The 27,684-nt window shown below is 42.6% G+C and overlaps 1 protein-coding gene across 2 annotated transcripts in view; it reads left to right on the top strand.

The window, feature by feature from the left end:
• LOC108076447 (fibrinogen-like protein 1) overlaps positions 1–27,684 on the top strand; it is a 181,548-nt gene that overhangs the window by 34,798 nt on the left and 119,066 nt on the right. The window contains exons 2-3 of one of the 2 annotated variants that reach the window (XM_041776515.2): positions 11,119–12,108; positions 12,170–12,518. In XM_041776515.2, coding sequence (XP_041632449.1) covers positions 11,119–12,108; positions 12,170–12,518 — 1,339 coding nt within the window. Of the gene's footprint in view, positions 1–11,118; positions 12,109–12,169; positions 12,519–27,684 lie in introns of those variants that run through there. The other variant, XM_041776518.2, reaches the window with a different exon arrangement.

Raw genomic sequence — 27,684 nt, 5'->3', positions numbered from 1 at the left:
GGGCAGCTCCCTCACCAATGCTAGAGGCAGGACCCTCCTCGAGGCGTTCTCCACGCTCGACGTCACACTCCTCAACACCGGGGCACAGCCCACCTTCAGCAGAGCCGGGGCGAGTTCGGTGGTCGACCTCACGTTTGTGAGCTGCTCCAGGGCTAGCCAGTGCACCTGGGCCCTGAGCGAGGTCTATACGGGGAGCGACCATGCGGCGATCATCACCGCGTTGGATATAGAGCGAGCGCAACCCACACCGCTGCTTCCCCAAGCTCGTAGGGGATACAAGGCCGATACACTGGACATCCAAGCCTTCACAGAGCATATGCAGAGGTTGGAAGTAAATGGCTCTGCAGAGCAGATGGCGGAATCTGCTATGATCCAACTGCAGACCGCATGCGACGACTGCATGTCTGCCAAGCGCGCCCACACTCGCCACAGGAACTCTGTGTACTGGTGGAACGAGACGATCGCCGCGGCCAGATCGGAATGCATCAAGGCGAGGCGTCGGTATCAGCGCTCCTACCGCTCGAGCTCCCCATAGATGCCGCAAGGCTCTCAAGGCGGCAATCCGGGCTAGCAAAACCCAATGCTTCCTTGACCTTTGCGACACCGCGGACCACGATCCCTGGGGAAACGCCTACAGGATCATCGTTAAGAAGATCCATGGGGCAAAACAGGGCGCCCCGCATGACGCGGAGAGCATCGACAGGATAGTCTAACACCTGTTCCCGAGGACGGATAACCCTAGAGACACGCTGGAGATAGCGACGCACTCGCTGGAAGGGTTCGAGCCAGTCATGGACACGGAAATCCTGGCGGTGGCGATGAGAATCAGGGAGGCGAAAGCCCCGGGCCCTGACCTGGTTCCCAACAGAGCCCTGAGACTTGCTCTCTCGCTCCGCCCGGACTTATTCGCGGAGCTCTATGGAAGATGCCTTAGAGAAGGTAAATTCCCTGGGAGATGGAAGGTCCAGAGGCTGGTCCTGCTCCCGAAACCGGGAAAGCCACCAGAAGACCCATCCGCCTACAGACCAATCTGCCCGATTGATGGGGCGGGCAAGGTTCTGGAGCAATTGATCCGGACGAGGCTCGAGATGGCCATTGCCACAGCCGGCGACCTGTCCGACTCCCAGTTCGGTTTCAGGAAGACTAAGTCGACGGTAGATGCCATCTCCAAAGTGGTGGGCATCGCAAAAGCAGCCATTGCGGGGTGTTCACGCCAGAAAGGCGTTTAATTTCGGGAGCCAGTGTGATCCCGTACGCTCTCCTTTTCTCTCCCTCTTCCTCCGGACTTCCAGTCCTAGAGCTTCCAAGCCGCTCTCCCTAGCATAAGTTCCCTTTGTATATTTAGTACCAATTTCCATCTTACTCAATAAAGACCTCCGACGCACGTCGCGCAAAAACCCGAAAGTTCTACGTGTTCTTATTTCGAGTGCATTTCAGCTTAAAGCCGCCCCCCTCCAACATTTGGTCCATCAGAGCCGGATTTCATCCACCATCAGCTCCGGTGGCTTTAACACCGCACCAGATAAGTCCATTACATTATTGCTGCCGGTCATACAGTTAGGTTTTGCGAAACTCAATTCGTCTTAACTTCTCCTTATGATTATTGTCTAAATCCAAGTCCGATTGATCCGACACACGGCAGCATAATTTCCAATTCCAAATTCAAAATAATTCGGTTTCCAAATTTTCTACATTTGTGTTTCTGTGCCGAAATCCAAAAGTGTGTGTTTAAATAAATAAATAAATGCAATAGCCACAGTGAGAATTTAATTCCAATAGTTCTCGATTCCTCTTCGTTAACTGTGTTCCCGCTAGCATTTATTTACATTTACATACATATTCAATACAGTCCACTCCACAAAACTACAATCGCTGTCAACATTGACATTTCCCCAAATCGAGAAATTATATCCAAATAATTTCTATACAAGATCTACGGGTTCCAAAATTCATAAAGTGTTTGTTTAAATAAATGCCTAAGCCACAGTAAAACTTTCCAATTACGAATTATTCTTAATTCCTTCTCGTTTACTGTGTTCCCGCTAGCATTTATTTACATACATACTACAAATACAGTCCACTTCACTCCGAAACTTATGTATATTTACAAATTTACAACAATAACTGTCCGCAGCTACTTAAATTATAAATTGATTTAATTCGTACATATATTTGTTTATTTGCTCCCTTGCTCTATCCTGAGCTGCAGTTACATATGTACATACATACATAATCGTCTGCAAGTCGACGCTCCAATATTTGGCAATTTTTTCCGCCTCTCCTTATCTCCGCTATTTTGCACTTGCATACGACAAGTGCACAAATAGACATACACACATATTGGTTCCAAAATACAGCACCGGTCAATCACATAAGTCCAGATCAATAAAATAATTTGTAAATTATTTTATATTAAAATTCCAACTAACGAATTTAGTTAGAAATCCAAGTGCGCTTCCGTATCCGCACTAGTGTGACCGTATATTATTCGCTGCTGACCGGAATTATTAAATTAAATTGCATATTTCCGTTTTAAATTCCAAGGGAGAAAATACAATTTTCCACAAATATAATTATTATAGCAAAAATAATTATTACGAGTCCGATTGGTTCCTAAATTCCCAATCAAACTTCGACCCATACATTTTAATATATATTTACATTACATTTTTGTAAAAAAAATATCCAAAATGAATTCAACTATTTTGAACAAATTTACTTTGATTTCTGACCGTCTGAGGCACTTCGACTCTAATGTCTGCAATCCAGCAGCACCCACTCCATCCAAATACACCTGCCAAATTCATCTCGACCAAGTCCGAAGCTATGGGATAAGGTCGAGACAGAGTACGAAGCTTGTTCAGAGCCAATTTCAGTTGGCTTCGAGGGCGCTGCAGACACCTTGCCTACCCTCAAGGCAAAATACGACGACACCTATTCCATTTATGAACGGTGTGCCGCCAAGTTCATGGAACAGATCGATACGATCTCTGCTAAAGCAGCTCCAGTCCAACCTCCTGCGCCCCAAAATTCCTTTCCGTCTGGCTGTCGGCTTCCTCCGTGCGAAACGGAAGTTTTCTCGGGCGATTATCTTCGCTGGCCGACTTTCCGGGACCTTTTCACAGCGGTCTATATCGACAATCCTACGCTGACCCCTGTAGAAAAGTTGTTCTATTTAAATGCCAAGACGAGTGGTGAAGCTCATTCCATAGTTTCAAATTCGCCACTGACCAACGACGGTTTCCGCTCAGCATGGAAAAACCTATCTGAGCGTTTCGAAAATAAACGCGCGTTGGTAAACAGCCAACTGAAGAAATTGTTGAACATTCAGTCCATTGAACGTGAGTCCTCGGCAGCCTTGAAGGAGCTGCAAAATACAATTCAAAATTGCCTCACATCCCTAGCTCTGTCCGGCCTTCCTACGGATAATTGGGACTGCCTCCTGGTTTATTTGTGCTCCACGAAGCTTCCAAAGCTGACGCTTTCCTTATGGGAGCAATCCTTAACAAATAAAACCGATATTCCGTCGTGGCTAGAACTCGATTCTTTCCTTACTGAGCGCCATAGAACTCTGGAAACCATCGATTCTCTCCAGCCTCCTACGATATGCCTCCGTTCGTCGAAACCGACAATCTCCAACCAGTCGCCACAAGTACTGCAATCCTTTAGTACGCGGATTGTTCACATATCCAAAAGATGCGATTTGTGTTCTGCAGAGAACCATCCAGTGCGTTTGTGTCCACGCTTCCTTCAGATGACGATAGTCGATCGATCATCTTACATCCAGAAAAACAGTTGTGCTTAAATTGCTTTGCAAGCGGTCATCCACTCCGTAATTGCACAAGCGCCCACAGCTGTCTTACTTGTCACGGTCGGCATCACACATTGTTGCATCCAAGCAACACATCATCCAGTGTTCCGAATCCTCGTGATGACGCACCACAAATTCCTGCACCCATCCAAAGAATTTCCTCGTTCTCCACACGAGTGACCACTTCTGCCGATTCCAATTACTGGGTTCCGTACGACGACAGCAAGAGCAGACGTTCCCGAGGTATTTTGTCCTACCAATGCCGAGTCTGCCAAGGGAACCATCCTCTTCGGAAGTGCCACCGTTTTCTCCGGCTTGATGCGAAGAAACGGCTCCAGACAGTCATCGACAGGAAGTACTGCGTCAACTGCCTGGCCCACCACCATTCCGGAGGATCCTGTCGAAGTAGCGACCGATGCCAGTCGTGTGGACAGGATCACCACACCCTTCTACATGTCGACGAACGCTCAGCGTTATCCTACGCTTTCCAGAGCTAATACTTCCTGGTACTTTTGCTGCGTATCCTCGCAAGGGGGGGGGGGGAGAATGTTCACGCCAGAAAGGCGTTTAATTTCGGGAGCCAGTGTGATCTCCTTTTCTCTCCCTCTTCCTCCGGACTTCCAGTCCTAGAGCTTCCAATCCGCTCTCCCTAGCATAAGTTCCCTTTGTATATTTATTACCAATTTACATCTTACTCAATAAAGACCTCCGACGCACGTCGCGCAAAAACCCGAAAGTTCTACGTGTTCTTATTTCGAGTGCATTTCAGCTTAAAGCCGCCCCCGTCCAACACGGGGCAACGGTGGAAAGAAGGCGCGAAGGGGTACAGCCTGATAGCCACGCTCGACATCCGCAACGCCCTCAATACGGCGAGATGGGGATGTATCCTGGATGCACTATCCACCTTCGGGGTACCCCCGTATCTCCTGGAGTTGCTGAAGAGCTACTTTAGAGGCAGAACCCTGGTGTACGACTCCGATGGCGGCGTCAGATCCACGGAGCTTTCCTGCGGAGTTCCGCAAGGGTCGGTCCTGGCACCGCTGTTGTGGAACGCCATGTACGATGGTGTTTTGCGTCTCCCGCTCCCAGGTCGGACCGAGCTGGTGGGATTCGCCGACGACATAGCCGTAGTCGTAGTCGACAAGGAACTCGCAGGAGCAGAAGAGCTGTGCGACAGTAGCATCATCCGCATAAACGCGTGGCTGTCCAGTGCCGGCCTACAACTAGCGCCGCAGAAAACGGAAGCCGTGCTGGTGAGCAGCCGGAAGAAGGTGGAGGTCGCAACCATCCGCAACCATCATGTGCGGGGCCCCGATCAGATCGTCCAGAGCCATAAAATACCTGGGCGTGATGATCGATACGAGGCTATCCTTCCGCGAACACCTAGCGTATGCTAGCACAATGGCCACCACAGCGGTGAGAGCAGTCGGCAAATTAATGATGAACCACAGGGGCCCGAAGCAGGCGAGCAGGCTGCTACTGTCCAGCGTAGCTAGAGCCAGCATGCTTTATGCGGCACCAGTTTGGGGGCATGCACTAGCGACCCCGGCCTATAGTCGCGGTCTGAACTCGGCCCATCGCCTCGCGGCACTTCGAATCTGCATCGCCTTTAGGACGGTGTCCGACCAGGCTGTGTTGGTCCTAGCTGGGACTCCACCGCTGGACCTGCTGGCAAGGGAGAGGGCCAGTATCTACGGCCATACAAACGGCAGAACGCTGACGTGAGAAACAGGTGTTTCGCAAATGCGATGGGAGTCAACGTCCAAGGGAAGATGGACGTATCGCCTGATTCCCCACCTGGACTGCTGGCTGAAGAGGAAGCACGGCCAGGTAAATTTCCACCTGACCCAGATCCTCAGCGGCCACGGCTGCTTCCGGAACTACTTGCGGCGATTCGGCCACGAGGAAGCTGATACCTGCACGCACTGTGAAGGACAGTTGGAGGAGACGGCAGGACACACAGTTTTTAGCTGTGTGAGATTTGCCGGTGAGCGAGATACACTGGAGGCCAGGCTGAGGAACACCATCTTAGTGGAAACGTCGGTTCCGCTGATGTTAATGTCCGAAGAGAACTGGCAGGCCGTGTCGGACTTCGCAGCGAATGTAATGACGGAGCTCCGAGCGGAGGAGCGACGTAGGAACAACGAGGCAACATAGGTCGGGATCAACGCCCGTTCGAAACATTGCTTCGCTGCCGTACCGCGCGAGCTAACCGTCCCGATACTTATGTGACCCAACCCTTCTTTCCCCCCACTATTGTATTTATTCTTTTTCCACAATAAACGAAAAAAAAAAGCGGTACTCAAGCGGTCGAGCTGTCGTGCGGGGTTCCACAAGGGTCCGTGCTTGCGCCACTTTTGTGGAATGCAATGTACGACGGCGTCCTCCGGCTTCCACTACCAGGGAGAACGGAGATTGTGGGCTTCGTAGACGCCATAGCGGTGGTCACTGTCGCAAAGGAGATCGTAAGAGCAGAGGAGACTAGCAGCCAGAGTATCGCCATCATCAAGGAGTGGCTGTCGAACGCCGGATTGCAGCTAGCGCCGCAGAAAACCGAAGCCGTCCTGGTGAGCAGCAGGAAAAAGGTGGAGGTGACAAGCGTTCGGGTCTGCGATGCAACGGTCAGATCTTCTAGAGCTATTAAATACCTAGGAGTGATGATCGACACCAGACTCTCCTTCAGGGAGCATCTGACATACGCAAGCTACAAGGCTGCCACGACGGTGAGAGCGCTGTCCAGGATCATGCTGAACCACCATGCCCCAAGGCAAGCGAGCAAGCTCCTTCTAGCAAGCGCAAGAGCACATAGTTTAAATATATTCCGGCTTGGTTTTCATTTGTCCAATTTATTGGCGCTCTAGGGACAAAGTAACGGAGGAAACCGCACGGTCTACCTGCTAGCACCCCCAAGCTATTGGCGCCAAAAATCGCGGCGTGGGACGATAAGACACAATTGATAATTTGCTTATACATTTTCGATTGCCTGAATAGCAAGTCGGTATAAAACACTGATAAGATATACTGATAAATACTAGAATGAACCGAGCCTGTTGGTAATTTAAATTGGGTGAATTTTCTGTCGAAAGTATAGCCTAGTACTCTGACGACGAAAATCCGCTATAACACGTGCTATAGCGGAATCGCTCTTTATTTGGCTCGGTAACCAGTGTGACCAAAAAATTAAGGAAAAGCTATGAAACGCCAAGAAAATATACCTTTTACGGCGTTTAAGGCTTTTCTTTGGTCACACTGGACAGCTGTTTGTAAACAAATATTTAAAAAAAATATTTAAAATATTAATAAATAAGGCATTAAAATGCCCTATGTGGGTTAAATTCCATATTATGGGCTTCGCCTTGACAGCCCCTATCAATGCCACTTTTTTTTTTTCCTTCAACTTTCCTTCCATTAGAGGTGTAAGAATAAATCAAATAAATTATTGTTACACGCCGAGATCAGCTGTTTACTATCATGATCTGGCAACGCCATTCAATTTTCGCAGGCATAATTTTCGTCGTCGGAGTACCGGCAAAATCGACGAGGCACAACTTTCTTCTTCTTCCTTTTTTTACACCTTTTTTTTTATATGGAGTTTGGCCGCTGCACTATGGGGCGAACGACCACTTTTTGTGGCATTAATTAATAACTTTAAGACGAGTTAAAATTTTTAAATTCTAATTTTTGAATCAAGTTTAATATAAAAAGAGGAAAATATTTTACTAAAAATGGGCGTGGTCTCGCCTTTTTTTAAGGATTAAAATTTTTTTTCAGTGCTTAAAATTTTTTTTTTTTTTTGCTTATTTGTATGTATAATAAATAAGTATTGCACAATAAAACAAATATGTAAAAATTGTCTTCTAAATATATTTTTTTAAGTCAAATCACATAATTTTTCTTTTGCTTGGGCAGGCGACCAAGCATATGCAGTACTCTAAGATTCTGCAGCCTCTTATTCAAAAAAACTTAAATGAAACAACCTAGTTTTCTGTAATATGACTTGAATGTATACAGATTTATTGTATCATGAATAAAAACTTCAATATCTTTACCAATTTTTGTTGTTTAAACGTTCTAAAGGGTAAAAAACTCGATATTTTTCAGATATAAGGTTATCACCTTTAAATTTAAATTTCAGAGAAAGTGCGCAAAAGTGCACCTTGATACTCACAGAATATAACAAGAATTACCAAATCTACAATATATATCCAATTTTAGAGGTGGACTGTGCTCACTTTATAACTCAATTTTAATATTGGACTACACTTAAATTTTATATAATTTATAAGGGTTACAAATTATACAAGATTACGAGGGCACCATATTACATTTCTGGAGTTAAATTCCGCTAACATATATTACGAAGCACCATGAATGAGATTGCATAAAAAAATTTGCATTTTATTTAGATTTTTTACATTTTTTTAGCATTTAAAATTTGTAGAATAAAAACGCGATTTAACAGCGCTCGCTTCTCGTTGCATTAACAGCTAACTTTAACAGCGAATAACTTAACAGAGCGCGTAAATGTTAATTTTTTTTGTGTATGTAACAGTTAGATTAATGTTATAAGAATACATTCCGGTTAAAAAAAAAGTATTTTAACAACTTTTCAAAAATGGGTTTATGCCAGATAAGGTGGTCGTTCGCCCCATAGTGCGCTGTAACAAGTGTAATACGGTCTTCACACACAGCGCATCTGTGAGGATCGTTTGGGATTTTTCGCAGATGCGAAACTCGTGTTCCCACAGAGCTGCATCAAAGTGCATCTGCATCCGAACAGCTGATCGATCAGCTGTGGCTCATGAAAACGTAAACAAAGGCTGTCGAATTGGTAGTTGCAAAATTGAAATGGAGCATTTACCAACTATTTTGGCTGTTGTACAACAACAAAAGCGCAGATTGCGTAAAATTTTATCCGCACTAACTAAAAATGAATTAGATGACGAGGAATTTGAGTTCCTCTAATGATTTTTCTCTAACAAAGAGCAAATTTCCCAATGAGTGTATATAGGTAGTATAGGCTTCCCAAATCTATAATTAAAGAAGAAGTAGGCGTTTTATATTAAGTAGTAGTAATTGGGGACAATTTGGGGCAAGAATATACAAAAAAAAACGCCAACAACTATTTTGGGCATGCTTGTAGATTTGGCGCCACATTTTAACTTCCATATTTCAATCGTTCCTCGCCAAGTGTGTATACACTTTCGTAGTGTTCGTCAAATTTTCACTGTTAAGAAGAAGAAATCAGAGCTGCACCGAAAAACTATCGCCTAACTATCGCCAAACAACCGGTCGTTAGATTTTGATGCGCTTTGATGCCGGTCCATTTGGGAAAATTCGGAACGGCAAAACTTTATGGTCCGTTTGTTCAACGGACGGTGGATGCGCTTTGACGGTGTGTGGGAAGACCGAATAACCTTTCCATGAGCTATAGAACACTTTCGATTAAATCGATTCTGAAAATGTTTTCCCAGAACCATTAAATCGGATGGTGGAAGCTATAACACGTGTTACACCGGATTTTCGTTGTCAGAGTACTAGGCTTATACAAAATTTAATCTTTCGACTGCCCCCTTCGGAAATGGTTCAAGGCCTGTACGGAGTAGGGAAACAATTTTTGTCGTCAAAATGTCTATATTTCGACCACGAGCTTGTGTGACTAGGTTTTAGGATATTCATCGGAAATCTATAACCTGTAATCTAAGCGGGTGTGCTTGTTTGTTTAAAAATCAAATTTAAATTAAAAATGCACCATGGTACTTTTATGCATGGAATTAAAGGGGTCTTGGGCTGTGTGCACTTGCTGTGGCGGTGGAAGGGGAAGCATTGAACATGCCTTTCAAATATTGTGCGCGAGATGGTATTGTTCAATGCTGTTAATTTGAACTTGTACCCAATATTAATCAATAAACAAGGCTCAAACACAATAACGCAAGATACTGTTTTGACCGACCTACTAGCCTGACGCCGAAGACGCCATTTAGACTTTAGTATGGGAAAAATCAAGTAATAGTGCCGGGCCGCTAAAGATTATGCTTTTCATACTTTTGACAGCGCTAACTATTAATTCTAGTTTTTCATTCTAGTATTTTTGAGTATGTATCTTATCCGTGCTCCATACCGACTTACTTAATTGGCAAGAGAAATCTCGCATTTACAGAGATTCGAAATTTGAGCTCTGTTTCTTACGGTTTTCATCGTAAAATGCTGCCAACCAGGAAGTGCACAAAATGCTCGCGTTTTTTGTTAAATTTTTTGTTTGAGCGACTTTTCTCCATTTTCGAAGGGGGCAGTCAAAAAATTAAGTTTTGTACAGCCTTAGTCGAAAATGCATCCAAATATAAATATAAATACAAATATTGGAAACAGTTATGGTACCATATGCTGAAGAAAATATGCCATTACGTTGGGTATTTCAGCAAGACAATGATCCTAAGCATACATCAAGGCTTTTATCTAAATTCTTTGAAGACCAAAAAGTTGACGTTCTGAAGTGGCCAAGCCAATCCCCCGACCTAAACCCCATAGAAAACTTGTGGGGAGACTTAAAAAAGAAATTGGCAAAGTATTCATTTTCAAATAAAGCACAATTATGGGATGGTGTCCAAAAATTGTGGTATGAAACACCAGTAGAAACCTGCCAGGCTCTTATTAAAAGTATGCCAAAAAGAATAGCAGTAGTGACCAAAAATAGAGGTGGATACACTGGATACTAAGTTAGTAAATACAAATTTAGAAAAAAAAAAACGCAAAATATATATTTAAATTTATTTTTCTCATCAACAATTGAAGTGTACCTATTATTTTGATCAGACTGAAAACGTATCTAAGACACAAAACGATCTCCTTTTTGTTATATTATTATCCTATGTTACAATGAAGTTTATTTGATTAAAAACAAATAGTTTAAGAACCAATGAGACCAAATTTTAAGTTTAAAATAATGAATAAAACTATTTTCTGTAACCTTAAAGTCTGAGTTGATGTATGTACCTATTAATATGATCAGGTGTGTACCTTATGCCCGTGTTAATTCTAGTTTTAATCAGAATTTATCTTATCGGTGCTCCATACCGACTTGCTAAAGAGGCAGTTGAAAATGTATTAGCATCCCTCTTGGAGTCACAGGGTTCCAAACTTGAACGAGAAGGATAGAAATTTTGGAATGAGGACTTATTTGAGTTTCGATCATCCGTAATGTGACGCATTTCACAAAGTGGTTTCTATTATTGTATAAGCTTTTCCGAAATTTATGAGACTACTCAAAATAATTTAAATAAGTTAAGTTTTCTTTGTTTTTATTTCAGAGAACAACAGTTACTGAATATATTTGAAGGTGTTATAACCACCCTAGAAGGAAAACTCCATCGTATTGATAATCTCGATAAATCCGTGGATATAATAATGCAACACATTGAAGTATTGCAAAACCAAATGATCAATAATATGGTGAAAACTGATTTAATTATATCTCAGCTTCATAATATAGAGGGTAGCATTGTCAATAGTTTACCTGAACTGAAATTACCGCGCATAAATGTTAGCCACAGTGCAAAATCTAAACAAAATTCTTCAAACTTACTTGAGGAACAACTCAGAAAGTTGGATCGTAAAGTATCTGGTATAGATACTAAGCTAGAGGGTCTTAAGGTTCAAATAGATAATAATTTCTTACAAGTTGAAGAGTTATATGGCGAAGCTAGTGAAAAGAAGCCAGTCACTATAAGCGTACATGACATTTCGAAAGCTTTAAACACTGAAGCTATGACACATATTTCATCAGAATTAAATGAATTTAGACATACAACAGAAGGCATAGATAAAAAGATACAGTTTCACATTAACATGGTGTCAGAGAGTATTGGAAGAATAATACGTATGCTACACGATATTCATTTTGCTGTAGTTGATAATCACGAGCAATTTAACACTTTTAATATAACAACAACGTCGCAGCCTCCTGTTAAATCCAGCAAGCTAGATGCTCTTGTCAAACAAATAAGACCAATGGTTTTGGTATCAGAAAAAATGGATGAAGTTTGGGATGTCGTAGTCGGCACAAAATCGACTGTAGAGCATCTTCTTCCCAAGTCTGAAGCGCTTCTTACACAAACTCAAAGACAAGAACGAGCAATAGATGAAATTCACCAAGATCTTAAAACAAAAACCAATCTGATCATTAACAATTTAGATATGGTGGAAAAGCGTTTAAAAAAAAAGGAATCTGATGAGCAAATAATAGCTGAGTTGTCTGAGCCTCACTCCTCGGATCACTTTAATGAATATGAATCTAATAAGTAAGTACTTAGTACTTAAATATTATTAAGTATAAATTTATCATCAATTAATTTTTTTAAGCCACACTGTCATCGATAAAACCTTAAAAGAAACAACCTTTAATGCATCTGGGTCATATTCCTATGTTCAACCGTCCACAGTGAACAGTGATTCACCTGCACTTTTTACTTCTACTTCTGGGGATGAAATAATGACTCCATTACGTTCAACATTTTATAATGGCAATACATCGAACACTCAAGAAGGTTTAATAAATGGATCGTATACTGGATCTGATACTGCTGGTGGTTACCCAACCGCATCAAAAATAATTCGAAAAGATGGACTTATTTTTCCTAGCATTAAAAATAAGCCATCTATTATTAATAATTCTATAACCAGTGACATTATAGCCCTAAAGGATATCAAAGTAAGTATAAGTATATTTAACTAAAACAAATATATATATATTTTTTTTAACTGGCTCTTTATACATATACATTAAAAACCTTACAGACATAGTTCGCAAATACTTGTTGACCTATTCGTGCGATCTCAGAAAAACTGTTATTTTCATTGCATTAGAGCGAAGATCTTTGGAGCAGCCGATTGAATTGCTTTTATACAAACTTTTCTCGCAATCAGCTGACAAGCAGTTTTTCCCGTTCTCTTTTGCTTTGCCCATTCACGGTACGTTTGCTCTTGAGCGATGTGTCAAAGAGCGTTTTGCGCATGTATGTGTGTATGTGAAGTTTCCCCAGCAAGCAAAGTTAGTAGGGCTCTAAATTATGTGTCCGAAAAGAGCCGATTTTAAGAATGTTTACTGAGTAGGCACATAAATAAGAGCATTTTTGGGGGTTGTTCCACATAGGCTCAAAAAGAACTCATATGTGTGAGCATATTCGGAGCTGCGTAAGTAAGTACAAAGTAAAAACCTCGCTTATAATAACGGTGTGTAGATTGCTTATCGCAAGATGGTCAAAAATTGACCATTTTATTTAGTTCGAACATTGAAGAAGTGCAAGTTGGACGTGCTTAAGAAAGTGTTTAAAAGTAAGTCAAAGAAAATGTTTCAACACAAATGTATAATTTAAAGCCAAAATGAGTGTCCAGAGATCAAGCCGGTCAGAGTGTAAAAAAATAATTATTGCCCTGAAGGCAAAGAATCGACGATGTGAGGATCCTCTGCCATCAGAGCTAGACGTATTTAATGAACCTCGAATGGATTCAGGACATCATTTACCAAAATGTTTTTCTATGTTTTTAAAATACCGTTTTTTATTATTCTTTTAAGGTTAGGTTAGGTTAGGTTAGACCGGACGGCCCTCGAGGGGCCACACATAGGCCAATATGGCCCATAGCTATCCGGGGAAACTCCTGGATGGACCTAGAGACTATTTATGCGGGTTTCGAGATCCTTGAATATCAAGGTGTTTTTCGCAAAGGCAAGGAGTTCGCCTGGCTTCCTCCTGGAGGCATCTTCTAGCGATGCCAGAACTGGAGAGCCTAGGTATCTCATTCTTGCCCTCGTTAGGGCCGGACATTTGCAAATGAGATGCTCCAAGGTTTCGATTGCCTCGGATTCATCACATTTCCTGCATTTGGCGTTGTCGGTAATACCCAGCTTGACTGCATGTGCAGCAGACAGGCAGTGACCTGTTAGAATACCCACTAACATTCTGCAGTCCTTTCGCGGAAGATGCAGCACGTAGTGGGTGAGTTTCTCGTTGTGTTCTTTGCACATGATTTTTGTTATTCTGCAGGTTGCGGAATTACTCCTCCACCTGCTTTTTGCGCTTGCGTCAGCCCGTCTCTCTAGCTCGCTTTGGAGCGTTCTTAGGGAGGTAGGGACGTTTTCTGTTCTTTCACTCGCCAGTCCAACGCCTTCCTTTGCAAGTTCGTCCGCGGTTTCGTTACCGTCTATGCCTTGGTGGCTGGGAACCCAGTAGATCCTCACAGACTTAGTCGTGCTTAGGCTATCTAGACTCCCTGCTTGCCAGTACATTTTTGGAACAGACCGCTGATGATTGCATGGATCTTATCGCCGCTTGACTGTCTACGAACAAATTGACCGCCTCATGTGGACGGTTTATGCTCTGCGCAAGCTCTGCTGCTTTCCTGATGGCGAATACTTCCGCCTGGTAGCTTGGTAGCTTATACTGTTCAGACCCTGAAATGAGGCTGTCGTCTCATTTCAGGGTCTGAACAGTATATGCCCGCTCCAACTCCTCCTTCCATCTTGGAGCCGTCGGTGTATATATTGAGGTGATGAGAAGAGTCCTGGCCTGACTTCCAGTCATTTGGTCCTATGAATACTGTTGTGTTTACATCCGGGCACGTTCTGGGTATCATGTAGTCAGATGTACTGCTCATGTGTCGACCAATTGAACTGTGCCCGAAACCTTGTAGCGACCAGTTTCCTGATGCAACCAAACGTTGTGCCGCCTTTCCTGCTGTCAGTTGCGCTTGGATATCTAGGGGATATATACCGATTATGGTTTCGAGTGTTTTGATTTCCCCTTCGTGTAGGCGTGCTGGTTGGTCGACAGTTGTCTCCCCACATCGTTGCTGATGTATAGGTCCAGCAGCTTTTCCAGCGTTTTGAGTAGGAATGAGGTGAGGCTTATCGGTCTGTAATCCTTGGGGCTCACGTGGCTGCACTTTCCTGCTTTGGGCAGGAAGCTGTATATATTGCGTAGAGCCATGGGGTGATCACCTCCTTGGTCACCTGCAGCATGGCTGGGAATATTCCATCTAGTCCTGGTGCTTTTATCCTCGCAAAGGAGTCTATAGCCCAGTGGATTCTACCAGAGGATATTAAACCTTTTGGGAGATGCTCTACTCCAGTTGCTAGGTCCTGGTGCTTATTTGCATCGGGTACCTCAGTGCATCCTGGGAAATGCGCGTGCATTAGTGCGGTTAGGGCCTCTTCGCTGCCCTCAGTCCACTGTCCGTCGTCGCGTTTGAGCTGACTCTGTATGGTTGACTGCTTCGATAGCAGCTTCCGGAGTCTAGCTGTTTCCGGGGCAGTCTCTATATTGGAGTAGAAGTTTCTCCATGAGTTTCTCTGCGCCTTGCGTATTTCCTTCTTGTAGTCCCTAAGTAGGACTTTGTATTCCTCATTGATGATGTCATCTTTCGCCTGCTTGGCGATTTTGAAGAATTCTTTAAGTTTGTTGCGTCGGAGTGAAAGGTCCTTATTCCACCAGGGTGGCCTGGTCCTCTCGTGTCTCGTGTCCGATATAGGGCATGATGCGTGGTACGCATCCAGCAGTTCTTTGGAGAGGGTCTCTATGGACTTTTCTATGTCTTCCGCGGATTCCACTATGCCCGGAGAGATCGCGAGCCGTGTCACGATAGTCTCCTTGAACTTTCCCGAGTTAGTATTCCGGGGGTTCCTGAAGACTGATTGTTTTGGAGAGTGTTCGAATGCGTATTGGAACCAGAGAGCGGCAGCAAACCACCGGATCAACCGGACCACCGGATAAACACCGAGTATTTTTGACACCCGAGTTATTTTTCGGCAACGAGAATAGGGTGCGAGTAAACACTCGACAATAATTCTCGTATATTTGTGCACACAAGCGTAGTTCGTCTACGAGTCTTATTTTGATTCGGTGTGTGTGTTGATGTTGAGCGAGAAATGCTCGAAAGAGAAGTGAATAAAAGCGAGAGCACAATACTCGAGCCTAAAACAACACCCGGTGACTAGATGCTCTCGTTTATTTTTGTGATTCCTTTTGCAATCTGGTACAACCAAAATTCATTTAAGTAAATTAAAAGAACAGTATACATTTCCTGATTTCTTGCTCTTTTAATTAACCAAAAATAATAACATATATATGGTACATAGTTCATTCTATATTTCGTTGACACATAGTAAAAACACCGAATGCTAATCGAACGAGTGGGTAAAGCACACAAAAACTACTCGGGTGACTTCAAAACACCCGAGTATTTTTTGTGTGCTTTACCCACTCGCTCGTTTATTTATGTGTGCTTCAACTACTCGCTCGTTTAGTTTAGTTTAGTTGTGAGTGCCACCGGCACCGAGCAACGAAAAGTACCGGGTGTAAAATGAATAAAAACAATCGCTGAAAACGTAATCGGGTGCTCGGTAGACATGCCACTCGTTATACTCGTGCAAGTTTATGTGTGTGCGACTCGTTTACTTTATTTGCCGGTGGTAAGAAACACCGGCACCAAAATTTTGACAAGTGTGAATAGAGTTGTCGAAACAGGCACCCTTGCCGTTCTCTGATTGGAACCGTATGTACTTATGATCTGAGAAGGATGGTCTTTCAAGGACTCTCCATTCTGATACCAAAGTACCTTGTCCCCTTACCAGAGTAAGATCTAGCACGTTCGAGGAGGTAGGACCTACATAGGTGTGTTCCTCCCCCACGTTTGCTATACTCAGGTTGGTTGAGAGTATAAAGTCTAAGAGGGACTCACCTCTGTCGTTTATGTCGGGGCTAGTGCTGGAACAAACATCGATGTTTATTCGATACAATCGATGTTTCTAAAAAATCGTCCAACATCGATGTTTACTAGTTAAACATCGATTAGTTTTAACTGTCACTTGAAAACCAAGCAAGAAGGTAAAATTGGCATACTAGATCAAAAAACTGGGTATTTTTTTCAAGCCGGAATGCCGAGCAGGCAGCAATTGCTTTGGAGTTCAAGCTTTATTAGTATTTATTTATCCAAACACTCCAGCGATGAGCAGCCAACATCATTTCCTAAATAATATCAAATAAAAAATGGCAGAACAAAATAGATTTCCTTTTTTTATAAACATCGATTATTAATCGATGTTTTTTATGAAAGTACTCACAAACATCGTTGTAAGCAAACATCGATGTTTTTCCAGCACTAGTCGGGGCTCCCCCATACGCAGTGGTGCGCGTTGGCGTCTGCACCCACGAGCAGTTGCTGGTCCTTCGTTTTGGCTTCTACCAAGCTCATGAGTTCTTCTGGTGGGGCCGTCCTGTCGTGTGCCATGTAGCAGGATGCTACCAAAAGGCGCTTTTTTTCGCTCTCTAGCATCACCACGGTCAGGTCATCAATGCTTTAATGAGACATAAGGTTAGCGTGTAGACCCTTCCGTACAAGTACGACGTTTCTATTTCTGCTTACCGTTGGTGGATGGAACAAATTGTAATTTGCTGACTTTAGGCCAGCGATGGCAATGCCTGAGGCGATCCATGGCTTCTAGACCAAAGCTATGTCGGCGGATCCTTGCTCCATGGCTATGAGGAGTTCCGCCGACGCGACCTTGCTCTTATGGAGGTTGAGCTGCAGCACCCTGAGTGTCATGGGTACTGGCCTCACCTCCATACGACGGGTTGACTACTACGGTCAGGTCACCGTCCTCTCCTTCGTCGGACTCATCCAGCGTCATTTCCCGGTCGGCATCCATGATGTTTTCCAGACCTAGGTCCTTCTCCACCACATCTGCCTTCAGGGCAACCTTATCCCCGGGGTGGCGCTTTTTGAGGCGCAGGTATACGCTACCCATGCCCCACGCCATCTTCCCGTATCTGGGATAAAGGATGTCCTCTGCCTCCTTGTTTATCTGGAGGACTGTACTTTGCCCCCCCCCCCCTCTTTGGGTGATGGGGCCGCAACGTGCAGAACCTTCCAGTCCGCGGTTGGGATATCCGGGTTCTGACGCTGCAGCAGCTTCAGCGCCCGGTCCGCTTGGATTGCGATGGGGAAGAGTACCTTCGCTTTTGGAGTGGATGGGATTAGCTCCCGGTCCACCACCTCTAGCTTAGCTCCCTCCCACAGCGCCTCCAAGTGGCAGACCGCTTGCGTCAGCCACTTCCTCGTCGGGTATTCCATGCACTTTAGGATTTTGACCCCATTTAGCCGGGTGCATGTCATAACGCCCAGTGTCATAGCGCCCACGGGCGTTCTGTCACTTTTAAAAGTGTCATATCGCCCGCGGGCTTTCCGTCACATTTTGAAAGTGTCATATCGCCCGCGGGCGCTATGTCATTTTTCTTGTGGGCCTTATGACACTATGAGAAGTGCATTAACGCCCGAACCTAATAATAATGAAATACCTGGTATAAATGGCCGCCCAGCATAATTTTTTGGGAGAATCGAGTGCTCAATATTGTAAGAAGCGCCGCAGGCAATAATGTTTAAATGAAATAAATGACATGTTAACACAATTTTGTATTTAAATTTACTTTATTAAAAGCGCGCGGTTTATATGTAAAACAATTTTTGCTTGCTTAATATCGTAAGAAGCGCCGCAGCCAAAAATTTTTTTACATAAAAATCGCGCGATTTTTATGTAAAAAAATTTTTGGCTGCGGCGATATGACACTTTCAAAATGTGACGGAAAGCCCGCGGGCGATATGACACTTTTAAAAGTGACAAAACGCCCGTGGGCGCTATGACACTGGGCGTTATGCCATGCACCCCATTTAGCCACCCAGCGCCATCGAAGGTGGGCATGGGAGCTTCGGGATCATCCTCCATCCGTGCGTACAATGACTCAACGAGCCGCGCATGCACTTCATCCACTGCGCCTCGGTCATTTTGCCGGCTTCATCGCTTCTGTCAATGAGGGCCACGATCAGGTGTCGTTTGGTCACCTCACTGACTTTTGCGGTTTTTTTGGGCTTTTTCGCCATTTGAGGAGGGCCTGCCTCCTTGGGCCCGCGTTGCCGCTTGCTCCCCGGTGCGTCCATAGAGGCGCTTTCGGTTGAGTGTTGCCTTTTGTTGGCAAGCGTCTCCTCCACCTAGTTGGCGAATCCGCGAGTCGAACTCATATGGGGGAGTTTGGCGAAGTGAAGCCTCCCCTCAGCGATTTTCTCCTCAGACCAGGTAAGCTTTGCCTTCTCCTCTGGGGATAGGGCGGCTTTTTTCTGGAGCCGATCCTGGATGCGGAGGGCAGCCTTGTACATCGCCTTGGCCTTCATTCCCTCGCTTGACCGCTTTGGCCCGTCCCTGCGCTGGGAGCTGGTGCTTGGTTTCGGTGAGTGGAGAAGCTGCACGCTCTCAAGGTCCGAGTCTGTATCGACTATGGCACGTGAGCGGCACAACTTCCCCTACGTAGTTTTTTCGGCAGTAGCGTTGCAACTGACATGACCTGCTCCCGTCACATCAGAGGTGTAACCGCTGGCGACACGCAGAGAGGATTGCTCCCCCCCGTGCCCGCCGGAGGTAGCGGTCACGCCTTCCACCGACGTTTGGGCTGACATCCCAGCCCTGGTTTCTTCAATTCATTACCCCTGTCCGGGCTAATATAGTGCCCATTGCCCAGCCGGCACCCTCGGGGAGGGTTCAGATGGAGGATTTTTGCCAGGTGCTTTTAATCAAAATTTTGCCGTAGATGAAAAAAAGATTTCATGCATTTCCAGCAAATGGTTTAAAACTGCAAATGACAGAATCAAATATTATAATATTAAAAAAAAATTTTAAGATTTTTCCAATTTTCCGTAACACTTTTTGAGAAAAATAAAAAACAAATTTAAAATCTGAATTTTATTTATTGCAATTATTCCAAATAAATGTTTCAATTAAGTGTCTAAAATGAACCTTTTTCGTGGCGATTTAAGTGCCTAAAAATGATATTTTTATGAGCATTTTCTGCGCGTTTTCAATGCTAGATTAGAAGTGTGAAAGCACTAGCACGGAAAAATGCTCACTACGGACTCGTTTTTGGGCACTTTATGATATAAAATGCTCATAAAAAACTATCGAAAACCTGTCAGAAAATTTGCTTTCTGGGTTCCTTTGAAAACACACTTGTGTATGCGAAGTTTTATGGATTCTTCGCATTGTTGATTATTAAACTTTACCTCGTACTCCTTAACGACAGCGTATTCAGGCCAGAAGTCACTAGAACGAATTGTGTCAAAAAGATCAAGGGAGACACTTATCTTAAACGATGAGATATCTGGAGTGTAAGAGAAATTAAATTTTTCAAACTGTGATTTGCTGCTTGCAGGCAGCACTTATTTCTATCCTCGAGAACCACAAGCGGCGCTCTCTAAAAAAAGAGTAACCTGCCCTCTCAGAGGGCTTAGCTCAACGAACAGTGTGGCCAGATCTTAATTATAGTAATTGGCAAAATTTTTTCGATCCTTCCAATTCCAAACTATTTTTATTAACCCTTAGATAATAACAAACCATAAGGCAACAGTTAGGGAAAATAGTAGGGTTGTCGAAATATTTAAAAATATCGTATCGATGATATTTTTTTTTTGAAAAAAATATCAAAATGATATTTGATATATCAAAAAAAAAAAATCGATATATCAAATATTTTTGATATTTTTGTTTTATTATTATTTTTTTTAATTTCAATAACCACTAAACATTAACTCACATACGATCATAAATAATATTTTTCGATTTTTATTTTATATTTATTAATAAATGAAAGAAAACAATATTTATTTTTACTTTCTTTTGCTTTTATTTATATTAAAATCAAATCAGAACAAAAATTTATCTTATATGAAAGATAATAAAAACATGCTTAAATAATAATAAAGCAAACGTTTTCATTATACCCTTGCAGGGTATTATAATTTCAGTCAGAAGTTTTGCAACGCAAGGAAGGAGACCTTTCCGAGCCTATAAAGTATATACATATATTCTTGATCAGCATCAACAGCCGAGTCGATCGAGCCATGTCCGACTGTCCGTTTCTACGCAAACTAGTCCCTCAGTTTAAAAGCTATCTGAATGAAACTCCGCATAAAGTCTTCTATATACTCGAAACGGGCCGGATCGGACGACTATATAATATAGCTGCCATACAAATGTTCGCTACATTTTTAGAAAAAAAAATTCTAACTTGACTGTTTTTTAACATTTTTGCATCATTTTTGAAATATGGCCATTTTATATTTCAGAATTTTGGTATGTTTTATGAAAACAACTTCGTTGTTTTTCAACGTTTTTTCATCTACTCTGAGATATAGGCTTATTTTATTATTTCAGAATTTTGGTATACATTTTATGAAAATCGGACAACTGCCATATATCTGCCATAGAAACGATCAATAGACGTAGAGAAAATGTAAAGCTGGGAATGAAAAACTGTAACTGTAAAACTGTAAACATAATAGGAATAGGTAAAATGTAATGAACTAATATCTGCAAGAGTTTACAAACTTCGTGGTGCCGAAGTTAGCTTCCTTTCTTGTTTAAGGTTCAGTTTCATTTTTTCCGCCGAACTAAGGCTTTAACAGTATCTTATATGAAAGATAACAAATACATGTTTTCTTTCCTTGTCCCGATAAAAAGTGTAACCGCCTTAAATATCAAAAAATATCTCAAAAAAATATCGATAAAATATGATAATTTTTCAAAAAAAATATCACGATAAAAATATTTATTTTTTTCGCAAAAAATATCGATATATTGATATTTTGATATATTTTCGACATCCCTAGAAAATAGGTCATAGCAAATAACAAGGCAATCTCCTTCTTATCTTAAAAATTTATGATATTGGATTATTTTCTTCATCTAACCATTCTATGTATGGCTGAGGGCTTCCAATAGCGATACAATTAACGATACATCCGGCCCTGTTGGTAAACTCTTTTAAACTTGCAGGTTCAATTGAAAAGCAAGGTCCTTGCGTATCAGTATAGTTTGGCAATTCTTACAAAAAAAAAGATAACAAAATTTACAAACACGGCCAGGCTTCCAGTAGGACCTTGATATTATTTATTATTCAGGTCTACTCCGGTAATTGAATTCGTAAAAACCTTGCGATTTCGATTTTGAAATCGACAGATCGGTACTCCCGTTTCGAATTCGTATGATTTTTGCGGAATGAAAGTAAAAGGCTTTTTTATATCATATTAGATCTTATTTACTAAAGGAAAAATATAGTTTACTCATTGGTCTATTGATGTTTATTTCACAATACCACAAGATCATGCTGGCGCCTAAAATTATCGCCAAAGTGAAACAGCTAGGTAAAATACTTATAAAATATAAAACAATTCATTAATTTTAAAGGAGGGTCCAAAATGTTCTTTATAAATAATGTTATTTTATATAATTACTTAAATTGTCAAAATTGACAAAAAAAATTAATTGCGATTACCAGAATTAAAACTGTGAAAATGTGGCAGCATCTTAGATGCCTAGATTTTCTCAACTTCTGAACAAGCAAATGGAAATATAAAGTGCAATTCTTTACGTTATTTGCTTTGGACCAAAAAAACAATTCAGCTGTTTAAACAGTTAGAAACGATGAAACGATAGCACAAATTAAGCCTAGTACTCTGACAACGAAAATCCGCTGTAACACGTGTTATAGCTTCCAAACTCCATATAAAAAAATCGTGTGAAAAAAGGAAGAACAAGATTTTTTTGCCTCGTCGATTTTGCGGGTACTCTGACGACAAAAATTATACCTGCGAAAATTGAATGGCGTTGCTAAATCAAGAGAGTAAACAGCTTATAAGTTGAAGGAAAAAAGTGGCATTGATAAGTGCTGTTAAGGCGAAGCCCATAATATGGGATTTAAATCATAAAGGGCATTTTAATGCCATATTTATTAACAAATTTGTTTACAAACAGCTGACCAGTGTGATTAAAGAAATCGAAAAAGCAATTCTTCTATAACACATGATATAGCGAATTTCGTCGTCAGAGTATTAGGCTTTAAGCGAAAACCGGTGCATCTTGAAACTAAATCGAACGATATTGCTCAAATCGAAATCGAAAAAAAAAATATATTATTACCGGAGCAGACATTTTTTTAGCTTCATAAGTAACCTTATTTTTCGGTGTGTAGTAATTTCAGTTAGAATTAAAAAATCCATTACCATTACCAGTATCTAAAATCTTTAACAGGGTGAGCAGGTGAGTCGCTTTAAGCATATATTTTTACGCAGACAAATATTTAATCTAATTAAATATTTTCAGAGGTTGTGCTTTTTTCTGCAGGTACTGTGTGCGTCCATAACGGACGTAGACGCAATATATAAATAAATATATATATATATATTAAGTTTTTTTTTCCAAATGTGGGTGTATACCGTGTTATAGCCCTAAACTATCGGTCTCTAACTATGCGGTACCAATCGATAGAGCGCATAACGATCTATGCGATATCGGATCAGGGATGCCACCCGGTTCCGGAGAAAGGAGAATGTCAGAGCTCATCCATCCAGGAAGTAGGGTTTTGACCCGGAATGGTTTGGGGTGCATAGCGAACACAAGAGAGAGAGAGATACAAAGAGGAAACCGCAAAGTGGCGCGACCATAGTAACGGCTGGCTAAGAGGGCAGAGTAGAGCGCTGTTAAACGTTTAAATATTTCGCGGGTGCCAAAAGAAAAAGAAACGGAAATACGGGGAAAGACATCAGAAAATTGGCAGATTGACCGAGCGAGGAACCAGCGAGGACGGGAAGCCGGATCGGGATAACCCAAAGGTGAATGGTCGTGGTGCGGAGGTGAAGCCCTAACCAATGGCTCTCATTTCCAGGCTCGACCAGACCCAGTCCTCGCAGGACGAGGTCACAGAATTGACCTGGCCCAGTTTTTTGTTTGATCCTTTTTTTTGGAATTCTTTCTGGAAGGCTTTTGGATTTTTTATGATTTATGGAAAAACATATTCGCCCAAACCCCAACGGTGGCTAAATTTTTGCTTATAAATAAATCCGCCTCGCTACTTAAAGCTTAGTTCCGGCCAAGAGGAATAGCCGCGTCGTCGAGGAAGACCGACACGCCTCCCGAGTGGCGACACCGGCTTCAGCCATTTTTTTTCGTAGTCCTACTCTAAAATTTTTGTTAAGTTTAGTTCTATTGTGTTTAATTTCTTTAAATATTTATTTAATTATTCTCAACCAATTTTTATTGAATTTTTTTTTTATATATATATAATATATATATGTCGACGAGTTGGTTGCTAAGTGAAAATTTGGAATGCTTGTTGCCATGGCAACAGAATTTTTCGGCATGCACAGGTATTGGTAGCCCTGTAGGTGTCGCTGGTGCGCAGGCGCAATGACAGTTGAACCGGTAACAGGACAAGGACAGCAGAGTGTCTGTTATTGAGTGAGATCTGTTCGTCTGTCGCAACATTAGGAAAGAGAGAGAGAGAGAGAGACAGCTAGATATTCAGGCCTGCTCCGGCAATCGAAAACGGCAAGATTTTTTCGTTTTCGTTTTTGAAAACGAGAAATTGGTGCTCCGGTAATCGAAAACGAAAGATTTTTTCGATTTGAAAAACGGGCACCTTTTTCTAGCCGGAATGAAAAGTAAATGGCTTTTTTTATATGAAATCAGATCTTATTTACAAAAGGCAAAAACTAGTTTACTCAGTGGTCTATTGATGTTTATTCCACACCACGAGAAGATCATTCTGGCATGTAGTTATTAAAAAAAAAAATTTCTTTCTGACCCCACCTCAGATTTGACAACAAAATTTTTGCCGTGTTCAACCAGTTTTCTCGTTTTGGCGATAGGTTGATAAGTTCACCGAAAAAAGTTATCACCAAGGTTGTCATATTGTTGGTGGAACGAGACAGCCAGTTAAAAATACTTATAAAATATAAATGAACACATTAATAACTTTAAAGGAGCGCCAAAATTGTTGTTTATAAATAATGCTATTTAATTTGATTGCTTAAATGGTCAAAGTTGACCAAATAATTAATTGAGACCACCGGAATTAAAACTGTGAAAAATGTGGCAGCATCTTAAATGACTAAATTTGCTTAACTCTATAATTTTTTGCCTTTTTCTGGCTTCAAAATAAGTAATTGTAAATATAAACGGCAGTTCTTCACGTTGTTTGCGATTCACCAAAAAATTAAGTCAACTGCTTGAGCAGTAAGAAACGATGAGAAAACGAAACATTCCGATAGCACAAATTTGCCGAAAACCGGAGCAGCTAAAAACGAAAATGGTTCGTTTTCGCCCAATACGAAATCGAACAAATTTTACAATTACCGGAGCAGGCCTGATTGTCTAGGATTGTCGTCTGAGTGAAAAGGGAGAAAGGGTAAAAGGCCCAAAGGAAAAGTGGCGTGATGCGACATTTAATTGGAGACTGCGCAGGCGAACAGAACTCGCAGGCTTGGCTGCGACTGAGCGAAGTGTCTGTTTCTCCGACATCAGAAGTGGGATTCACCACAGCCTCGCGGACATTCTGATTTAATGATTTACGGTCGATATTAAATGCAGTGATAAGTTTATGGACACGCTAAAAATGTGGCAAGCATTAACAGTGCAACCGGCGCGCAACATTGACACCGTGTGGGCTCCGTTTGCCGCAGGCGCATCGGAAGCTGACGCACCCGCGTAGTGCAAGACACCAGAGCCGTAAGAAGCTAGCGTATATACTGGTCGCGTGTTGAACCGGACGGTTGCAAGTGAAACGTCATTCTTGTCATCATTGTCGGCTAGAAAAGTTGGGAAAAATAGAAGACAACAACAACAGCACAGAACTATGGCTGAAGTACAGAGAGCTGAAGTGTGCACGAGATAAGTATTAGCCTGCATCAACAACTACAAAGAGAAGCGAGTTGATTTGTGTGCGATGATTCAACCTAGGGGCATACAGTGACAGTATCGGGTGAGCCGTTTCAAATTATTCATTGATTTTGGAGTTGAATGCGGTTACTACTCTAAGTGACACCGCATCGAGGCTTTGAGTGATTTTTCATTGCACGTATTCTCGCTGGCCGGAATGCGGTTCACCCTAATCACTCACCCGTCTCAAACTCCACGCACACACACACGCGCGATGTCTCCAAGTGCTCCGCTGCTGGTCCTGGGCCGGGCACACGCTCTCCGAGATCGCCTAGCTGATCTCCTCCTAGGTTGGCAGCCGGTGGCTGAAATTGGGCGCTCCTGATTGCCGCCGCTGTTGGCCTCGCGCGTCGAAGCTGGCTCTCGCTGGCTGCAGCGCATCCCTCCTGGTGGTCTCCTTGGTCACTTGGAGCTTCCTCGTCGTCACTCGCTGCTCACTGTCAACCGCACTTAGCAATCGCAAAATCTGGCTCGAAGTTTTACATATTTTTCCGCTCGCACTTCTGATTTAGTTCGCCGCCTCCGCAAGAGTGAAAAAAATATGCCATGCGTTTTGCAAGTTTCGTCCGCGCCGGTAATTTTCCACTTCTCGAAGTTTCGGTGCATTCCTTCGCTCTCGCTCTCTCTCGTTGGGGCGTGCCAATTTTCGGGGGTTGTTTTGTGCATGATCGTATGTCCTCTCTCCCTTGCTCTTGCACGGCGCTGGCTCCGTGGCCACTTGTTCGTGGTGAATAACTCTCTGCTCTCCGGGTGTGTGTGTTTGTGTGTGCGCTAGTGGTGTGAGAACGGGGAACAAAAGATAACTACGGATTATCGTCTAAGCTTAAATTCATAGAAATTATTAATTAGCTATAATATAAATCGTAAACTAGAAATATACAAAGTTTATTTTACAAGTTTAGCAATGGTTCGTGGACGAATGGACGTTTTGTTTTGCTCCGACGCCGGTTTGTTTTGGTTGTTTTCGCTGCTAGCTGCTTTTGCGGCTCTCCATGAGCGTTGGCGGCAGTTGTTGTTGCCTTTGTTGTAGCTCTCCATGAGCGTTGGCGGCTGTTGTTATTGCCGCTGACTGCTGTTGTTGTGACTGCCGTTGACTCTGACCGCTGTGGTTGTTGGCTGCGGGAGCTGTTTTTGTTGTCGGCGGCTGGCGCTGTTGTTGTCGCTGGCTGCTGGCGCGGTTGCCGTTGTTGTTAACCGCCAGTATTTGTGGGGAGTCGAACGACTCCTCACAAACCAGCGAAATGGTATAAAAATAAAATTCTCATTGTGAGACCATACTGTCAATGAGCTGGCTAATACATTTTTCAATTACAATTAAAACCCGTATTTTGTGATCTAGTATCTAGTATATTTTATGTAGATCTATCGATTATTGCGGCAATGAAGTAGCTAATGCATTATTCTAATGCATTAGAGCGCCATATAGTCGTCTTGCTCGCACTTGTGTAAAACGCTATAGCGCTGCCAAATCTTTAATGAAGTCTCTAATTAATGCGCCAGTGTAATACGGCTATAAGCGACGAGGAGATATTAGTCTCGTTTGTTCTCACACTCGTTGAAAAAGAACATGCGCAAAATTACAATATAAAATAGCGAATACACTAGTCGCGTGTTGCACCAGACAGTTGCAATTGAAACGACATTTTTGTCATCATTGTCGGCCGAAAAAGTTGGTAAAAATAGAGGACAGCAACAGCAGCACACTGGCGGAGCTATGGCTGAAATGCAGAGAGCTTGAGTAACGTTGAAGCGCGTGACAACAGTGGTTACATTGCATGATTCAAAATAGGGGCATACGGTGACAGTATCGGGTGAGCCCTTTCCAATTATTATTTGATTTGGGAGTTGAATGCGGCTAAGAGCAATTTGCAAAGTTTGGCAAAGGTACAGATTTCAAAATTCAGCCTGAAGATTCTATTTCATGTAATTATTGAAGACTGCCTACGTGTAGTAGCTGGTTATGATTCAAGTAAGCGATTTGCTCGCTAAGGGGCCGAAAGAGTTGATGAAATTCGAAATGTAAACAGCTGCGATAAACTGGAGGATGTGATTAACAATAACAGCG

The sequence above is a fragment of the Drosophila kikkawai genome, chromosome 2L (genome assembly GCF_030179895.1).
Source record: "Drosophila kikkawai strain 14028-0561.14 chromosome 2L, DkikHiC1v2, whole genome shotgun sequence".
In the NCBI taxonomy this organism is placed as follows: Eukaryota; Metazoa; Arthropoda; class Insecta; order Diptera; family Drosophilidae; genus Drosophila; species Drosophila kikkawai.
This window is presented reverse-complemented; position numbering and strand designations above follow the sequence as displayed.